The following is an 8,837-nucleotide window of genomic DNA, read 5'->3' as shown; positions in this document are numbered from 1 at the left end:
TGGTTTTTTCCCCAAGGGGACACTGCTGTTCAGGGTCCTCTTCCCTTGAGGGGGGAACCTCTGTCCAAAGTCGTCTTCCACAGGCTCTAGGTAGCCAGCATCCTTTCCCCATGGGGGAAATCTCCATTTCAGGCCCCCCTCCATGGGGCACTTTAATCTAGCATCCCTTCCCTGGAGGGAGTCTCTATTCCCTCATTCTCTTGCAATGGGATGAGGTGGCCCCGAAACATATCCCCTGAGGGGAAGCATCCTTTCCAGGTCCCCTCCCATGGTGGCACCTCTGGCCAGTATCCCTTCTCCTCCCTTCTGAAGGGGCCTCCTTCTCATGACCCCTCAGGGGACAGCATCCATTATCTTGGGGGCACCGCTTATGCTCGTTACCCTTCCCTAGAGGGAACCTCTGCAGGCGGGCTCCACCCAGGGAGGACCTGCCTCTGGGTGAACATCTGTCCCTGACAAGACACTCATTCTCTAGGACCCTCTACAGCCCACCATCCCATCTCCGCGCCCCCTCGGCCCAGGATTCTGTCCTCTGGGGGGCGTCTTTGCCCCCGACGCCCCACTGAGGACCCCAAGACCCCCCGCCCCTCTTCCCCATGCAGAAGCAGGACTTCCGCTGGGCCCCCTCCCCTCGGGCGGGACTTCCGCCCTCGCCCCCCTCCCCCTGCTGCGCCGCGTTGTCCTCTCCGCCCGAGGCTAGCCGGCTAGTCTCGCGCTCTCTGCCTTGCAGCCGCACGGGATCTGGGTGACGCGGGCTGCGGAAAAGCCAGAGCTGTGCGGACCGCGTCCCCATCTCCGCGCCCGTCGTCTGTCTTTTCCCCCCCTCTTCTCCCGCTCTTCTCTCCGCCTCGTCAAGGCTTGGCTCAGAGCGAGTGGCAAGATGGCGGCGCCCAGGATGCCACCCGCCCGGCTGTCGGGCGTCATGGTGCCCGCGCCCATCCAGGACCTGGAGGCCCTGCGTGCCCTCACCGCGCTCTTCAAGGAGCAGCGGAACCGGTAACTGCGCAGGGGCTGCTGGCTGGGGAGGAAGAGGAGCCGTTGCAGGGGCTCCGGGCTGCGGGCGGGCGGGCGAGCGAGGCGGGGCGGGCGGGCGAGCCAGGTTCGGCCCCCGCGCGGGTTGTGGCTCTGTGGCGCGCGCCTAGGCCTGCTCCGGACGAGGCTTTGCCCAGGCTCTGAGGGGGGCAGGCGGTGGCAGGGCTGGTCCCCAAGCTGGCAGGGAGGAAGCTGTTGGTTTGGCTCCTCAGGCGGGGCCCTGAGGGCGGTGGCCGGGGAGAGGCGTGTTCAGGCTTGCTTCTGCCACTGGGTTAAAGGGAGAAGCCCAGGAGCCTGCAGATCCGGACTGGCTTCTTGACATCTGCTCCACATGGCCTCTGACCTTTCTGTTTCTGGCCTTCAGAAATGGGAAATAGGGATGATCGTTTTCGATGCTGCGATGAAGAAAGACGTGGAAACCGAAGTATGCGAGGCTGTCAGTGCCTGTTGGGATTTTGTAGTGTTGTTGGTGCTGCAGTTTCCCTTCTGTTTGACGGAAACGATATTGGATGATTGCTCCTTAGTGGCATGGTAGTGAGGACTTAGTGAGATTATGCATGTTACATCCTTAGGACATGCCTGACACCTGGCACTAAACACGCATTAGCATTTTCTCTTCACAGTCATGGTCTCCCCTGTACCAAGTATGTGCTTAGTTATTGGAGTGCGAGGACTCAGAACCCTTGTTCGTTCTCTCTCTCTCTTCTCTTATAAAAATGTGTTTTATTTTAAAACGAGTCTATAAAAGTAGGAATCACATACAAAAAATACAGATTTCTGCGACATGTTGGCAAAATAGCTCCCAGCTGGACTTGAGTAAGGAAGAACAGGAACGGCATGTCTGGGGCAGCTGGAGGCCAAAGTCCAGCCAGAGCCCACCGTCAGCCCATCTCTAATCTGTAAACAATAGTTTCCTTGTTCTCTCTTGTAGGGAGATAACATGCAGTCACAGTGTGTGGACAAAGAGCAGGGAGCAGAGTGGAAAGAGCACATAGGCTTGGGTAGGTTTAGTACTTGCTGGAACTTTTCTTTTTAAAAAAAACATACTTTAATCCCAGCACTCGGGAGGCAGAGGCGGGTTGATCTCTGCGAGTTTGAGGTCAACCTGGTCTACAGAGTTCCAGGATAGCCAAGGCTACACAGAGAAACCCTGTGTTAAGAAACCAAAATAAATGAATCAATAAACAAACCCTGTGCTGAAAAACCAAACCAAACCAAACCAAACCAAACCAACCAACCAACAAATAAATAAAGATAGATAACTGCATCAGGTATAGTGGCACAGGTCTTCAATTCCAGCATCCAGGAGGCAGAGGCAGGTGGATCTCTGAGTTCAAGGCCAGACTGGTCAACATCGTGATACCCTCCCTATATCGAAACAGACAAACCAACCAACCCAACTGCAGCAGCAACAACAAAAGATCCTGGTCTGAGCACCTTTCCATCTGCAGCCATAGTAGAAGAGTGTGCATCTAAAAGGGTGTTGAAGGCCCCAGGGCACTGCTGCTTGGGTTTGTGGGTAGGATGCTGATCAGTGTGACATTTCATAATGTTGGTTGATCTGATGCTTGGGCCTGTCTGTACCATCCAGGTACTATACCTTAATGGTTAACCATATATTGAGCACCACGAAACAGTCTTTGCAGGGGGCTGAGGTCACAAAAACAAATGTGACATCATTCCTTTCATCAAACATACTTGGGGATTGCTGTGGAAACATACTGTAGAGATCCACACAGTCAAGATGCTGCCTCCCAGGGCCAGGAAAGACAGATAACTGGAGAGGGCCTGGGAAGATGGCTCAGTGGTTCAGAGCAGTTGCTGCTTTTCCAGAGGACCAGGGTTTGGTTCCTAGAACCCATATGGTGGCTCAGGACCATCTGTAACTCCAGCTCGAGGGGATTTGATGTCCCCTCCGGCCTCTGTGGGTATCAGGCATGCATATGGTATACATGGGCGTACACCTGTAAAATTACTAGAGATTTGAGGGCTAGCTAGAAAAGACAGTGTCTGTGAAAGGGTCATATACTGATTTTGTAGAGTTGCAGAGAAACAACACAGATATGTCTTGGCCAATTCCTGAACATTGGTTTCCTTTATGTAACTTGTTGAGAAGATTAAGGCCCGTAGCTTTCTTGACTTGGTCTGTCCTGAGAGGAGTTATGGGAAACCACTGATGGTTTCATTAAAAGAAGTGGTTTGATAAAATCTGTTTGTGAGGTGAGGAAAGTCTTCTGATTGCCGTTGTTGGGGATGACAGAGAACAGAGAAGCAGAGGTCGAGGGGTGAAGCTGGAGGGGTGTTTAGGTTTTCGCAGCTGTTGCAGAAGTCCCGGGAACAATATGCCCAGATTAGGACATTGTGGGAAGGATAGGGTAGATGTTGAGGAGCTGTAAGATTGAGTAGGAAGTCCTCAGGGATCACTGGATTGTTGTGGGGTGAAGATGAGATGCTTCTGAGGTTTGGTTGCTGTTTCTGTGGAACAGTGTCCCTGTTTCAGGCAGTTTGGGGATCAGGAAGGATGAACTGGTGGGTAGGTGCTCGGAAGGAGAATGCAGTTGTGTGATGGTGCAGAGTTCTTGATTCTGGCTCTGCCTTGTCATCCAATTGTTTTTTTTTTTTTTTTTGAAGATTTATTTATGTATTTGGGTGTTTTGTCCGCATGTATGTGTGTACACTAGAAGAGGGCATAAGATCCCATTATAGACAGTTGTGAGCCTCCATGTGAGCACTGGGAGTTGAATTCTGGAAGAGCAGCTAGTGCTCTTAACTGCTGAGCCATCTAGAGAAAGAGACTTTTTTCTGTCTGTTTCTAGGTATGTGCATGTGTGGAGGTGCCTGTGGGTCTCCTGGAAGTGGAGTTATGCAGGGGGTGTGAGCCATCTGATGTTGGTGCTAGGAACTGAACTCAGGTCCTCTGCAAGAGCAGCAGGTGCTGTGTTTTTGTGTCTTTGGGTAAATCTGTTGTTTTGTAGCATAGACTCCAGATGTTTCAAGGGAATCTTTCTAGTTCCTAAACTTTTTTTTTTCTTTTCAAATTTCTGCCTAAAGTTTTTCTTTTAATTTACCTTCTAGTTTTCTAATCCTCTTTTCTTCATCAAACCTGCCATCATTATGTTATGTATTGTATTTTTGAATTAGTATATCTGTTTTTATATTCCTATACTAACTAATTGATGTTCTCATTTAATTCTTAAGCATAATGATTATAAAGACTGGACCTGATAACTTTTTATTGTTAGTTTTTATCGTGTGTGTGTGTGTGTGTGTGTGTGTGTGTGTGTATGTGTATGTGTATGTGTATGTGTATGTTTATTTGGTTCTTTTTATTGAATGCTGAATATTGTATGTGAAAACATTAAAGCTATTTCTGGCTATAGTTCCTTTATAAAGTATTTATAAATTTAAAACCCAAATCAACTTAAAGTATATTATTAGTAAGGAGGGAACAACTATTTGTCTATTAATCAGAATAAAATGAAACTTGACCTACACCTTGGACCATTCAGAAAAAAATTTCAACATGGAATATAGATCTAAGTATCTAATTGGTATCATTCTGACCTAGGCAGACTTAAAAAAAAAAACAGTCTCTTTTAGTAGTACAAATAGTACAAAATAATGGGGTTTATTATGTTTTCATACATAATGTCATTGTATTTTGTTCACATTCACACTTCATAAACTCATAGCTGCCCCTACCTCTGTCACTAAGCAATCATTTATCTAAGACATAATAACATTATCCAATTTAAGTAAAATACTTTATCCATCTAGACTTAAAATTAAACACTTGACCAAAAGATAGCATTAAGAAGACAAAGTGATGGCCAGGCGGTGGTGGCACATGCTTTAATTCCAGCACTTGAGAGGCAGAGAGAGGCGGATCTCTGAGTTCAAGGCCAGCCTGGTCTATAAAGCGAGTTCCAGGACAGCCAGGGCTACACAGAGAAACCCTGTAAGAAGACAATGTGACAAGGCACAGACTAAAGTATTTATTACACATATATTTAACAAAAGATGGTTTCAGAATGTATAAAGTATTTCTACAATTCATTTGAAAGGTAGTCCATTTTAAAACTTAGGCAATACCTCTTGTGCTTTAATGGAGCTGTATAAATGCCAGTCAGTGTTAATCAGCACTCAATGTGATTGGGTGGCCACCAGTGAAAAGCAGTGGACACCATAGTGAGATACCACTTTACACCCTTTTGGTTGGCTGTTACCTAAAAAATGGGAAAGAACAAGCATCAGTGAAGATGTATGGAAACTGATCCCTGAAATTTTTGATGGTTTTGGGTATTGAACATTGAGCCTTGCACTTTTGAGTTAAGTATTCTGCTACTGAATTACATTCCCAGCTCAAAATACATTGTTGGTGAGAATGTAGAATGTTGTGGCCAACATGGAAATCAATTTGATGGTTCTTCAAAAAGCTAAGCATAGATTATCACCAAGAAATTAAAGGAATTGTAAAAAGATAAATATTGCATAATTCCATTTATGAACTATAGGTTAGATTCCTAGAGAAGTGGATTTAGAGGATATCAGATTTTGGGCAGCAAGAAATAGAAAGTTACTACTTAATGATTAAAATTTTCAAGTTTGGATATTTAAGTTTTAGAAATAGGTAGTAGTGATGGCTGTTGAGTTGTGAATGAAATTAAATCTGTTGAATTGTAGACTTAAAAGTAGCCAACATGGCAAGCTACAGGGATAGGCCAGCCTGGGATATAGAATAAGACTATGGCTGGAGAGATGGCTCAGCGTTTAGGAGCACTGACTGCTCTTCCAGAGGACCTGGGTTCAGTTCCCAGCACCCACATGAATGTTCACAACTGTCTGTAACTCCAGCCCCGCAGGATCCAAGGCTTTCTCCTGGCCTCCTTGGGCCAGGCGTGGGTGTACATACAAACTTGAAGGCAGAACACTCATCCACATAAAAATTAGACAAAAAATTTAAAAACAACTAACCAACTGTAACCTCTCAGAACAGCAACAATAAACTGTGTGCTGATTAGCATGGCTAAATTTAAAATGACAACATCAACATTTTGTGAGATTGTGGAACAGCAGGAACTCTTACCTGTTATTGGTGGGATTATAAAAGATGTAACTGCTTTGGGAAACATACTAGCAGGTTTTCATAAAGTTAAACAAAAATGTGTGTCCACAAGACACTTGTTAAAGAATGTTCATAGCAACTTAACTAATATGATTAAATAAATGGAAGCAACTTAAATGTCCATCATTGGGAGGATGGCTAACACTTCTGCAATGAAAAGTAATGAACTGCTGACACAGAGCAACATGGAAGAATTCCCGAAACACTGAATGAAGAAAGCCAGTTACAAAGCCTAGACTTTTACCAGCTGGTCTACTAGTCTACGTGAGTGATAGATAATACACACCTGAACAGTGGCTGCCAAAGGAAAGTGGGATTAGCAGGGAAAGAGGAAGGGAACTTCTCTGGGAATGTGCCATATCTAGATGGGCTGTATTACTGCAGTTTTCTGCATGTAGATTAATTTCCTGTTTTATTTGAGCAACTGTCACTGGCTTTTTCTACTTACAACTTAAGTGTTACTACTGGTGGGAAAAATGTACATACTGAACTTTGGGTGGCAAGGTGGTTCAGTGGGTAAAAGCACTTGTCATGCTAGTCTAATGACACGATCCCCAGAATCCAGGTAAAAGCTGGGTGTGTATCTGTAATTCTAGCGCTCCAGGACTCCTATGGCAAGATGGGAGGCAGAGAAAGGAGAATCTGTAAGAAGCTTGTGGGCCAGTTAGCAACACTGCAGAAACAAGAAAGATCGTGACTTAGAAATGAGGTGGAAAGAGACCCGCTCCCAAAAGTCATTCTTTGACCTTAGCATAGTTAAGGTGTCTGTTGCTGTGATAAACACCATGACCAAAAGCAGCTTGGGAAGGAGAAGGTTTATTTCAGCCTCTATGTTTCAATCACAATCTGTCATGAAGGGCAGTCAGGGCAGAAACTTAAGGCAGGAACTGAACCAGAGGCCATGGAGAGGAGTGTTGCTTGCTGGCTTGCTCAGCTTGCTTCCTTATACTATTCTGGACTACCCACCCATGGGTTGCACTCTTTGGTTAGGCCCACCCACATTAATCATCAGTCAACAAAATGTACCACAAGCTTGCCCACAGGCCAGTCTGGTGGGGCATTTTCTCAATTGACGTTCTACCTCTTCCAAAATGACTCGCCTGTGTCAAGTTGACATAAAAAGTAGCCAGCATAGACCTCCACATGTGTGCCGTGGCACACATGTACTTGCATGCTTGCTCACTTATTTATTAGTTTGTATGCACAAATAAAAAATATTAAAAATTAAATAGTACCCAGGATAGCTAAAAGAATCCTATACGATAAAGCAACCCTTGGAGGCATCACCATCCCGGACCTCAAACTCTACTATAGAGCTATAGTAATAAAAACAGCTTGGTACTGGTATAAAAACCGACATACGGACCAATGGAATCGAATTGAAGACCGTGACATTAATCCATGCACATATGAACACCTGGTTTTTGACAAAGGAGCCAAAACTATACAATGGAACAAAGAAAGTATCTTCAACAAATGGTGCTGGCATAACTGGATGTCAATATGTAAAAGATTACAAATAGATCCATATCTGTCACCATGCACAAAACTCAAGTCCAAGTGGATCAAAGACCTAAACATAAACCCAGTTACACTAAACTTAATAGAAAAGAAAATAGGAAGCACTCTTGAACGCATTGGCACCGGAGACCATTTCCTAAATAAAACACCGACAGCACAGACCCTGAGCACAACCATTAATAAATGGGACCTCTCAAAACTGAGAAGCTTTTGCAGGGCAAAAGACACAGTCAATAAGACAAAAAGACAGCCAACAGATTGGGAAAAGATCTTCACCAACCCCACATCTGACAGGATTGATCTCCACAATATATAAAGAACTCAAGAAACTAGACATCAAAGCACTGAACAGTCCAATTAAAAAATGGGCTAAAGAGCTAAACAGAGAATTCACAAAACAAGAACTACAAATGGCTGAAAGACATTTAAAGAAATGCTCAACATCCTTAATCATCAGAGAAATGCAAATCAAAACGACTCTGAGATACCACCTTACACCTGTTAGAATGGCTAAGATCAAAAACACCAATGACAACCAATGTTGGAGAGGATGTGGAGCAAAGGGAACACTCCTCCACTGTTGGTGGGAATGTGAGCTTGTACAACCACTGTGGAAATCAGTATGGTGGTTTCTCAGAAAATTAGGAATCGAACTACCTCAAGACCCAGCCATCCCACTCTTGGGCATCTACCCAAGGAATGCTGATTTATACCATAAAGATACATGCTCAGCTATGTTCATAGCAGCACTATTTGTAATAGCCAGAACCTGGAAACAACCTAGATGCCCATCAACGGAAGAATGGATGAAAAAAATGTGGTACATATACACAATGGAGTACTACTCAGCAGAGAAAAACAATGAAAGCATGAAATTTGCAGGCAAATGGATGGAACTAGAAAAAATCATCCTGAGTGAGGTAACCCAAACCCAGAAAGACAGTTATGGTATGTACTCACTCATTGGTGGATTCTAGATATAAAATAAAGAACAATCAGACCACAACCCATAGAACCATAGAGGCTATATATATAGCATGGAGGTCCCTAGGACGACTGTGGCATATAATAAATTTCAGTTTTACTCAATTATTGAAAAAAAATAGCCAAATGAATGGAAACACATGAACTATGAACCAAAGGCTGAGGGGCTCCCAGC

General features: G+C 44.7%; 1 protein-coding gene across 1 annotated transcript in view; it reads left to right on the top strand.

Annotated features, from left to right (window-relative positions):
- Window positions 1–647: 647 nt before the first annotated feature.
- Window positions 648–8,837, top strand: part of Atxn10 (ataxin 10) — a 141,997-nt gene continuing 133,807 nt past the window's right edge. Inside the window, exon 1 of the mRNA XM_028878139.2 lies at window positions 648–996. Coding sequence (XP_028733972.1) covers window positions 881–996 — 116 coding nt within the window. The 5' untranslated portion in view covers window positions 648–880. The remainder of the gene's footprint in view (window positions 997–8,837) is intronic.

This window comes from Peromyscus leucopus, chromosome 20 (assembly GCF_004664715.2).
Source record: "Peromyscus leucopus breed LL Stock chromosome 20, UCI_PerLeu_2.1, whole genome shotgun sequence".
Lineage (NCBI taxonomy): Eukaryota > Metazoa > Chordata > Mammalia > Rodentia > Cricetidae > Peromyscus > Peromyscus leucopus.
Note: the sequence above shows the minus strand (reverse complement) of the source record. Positions and strands in the feature narration are given on the sequence as shown.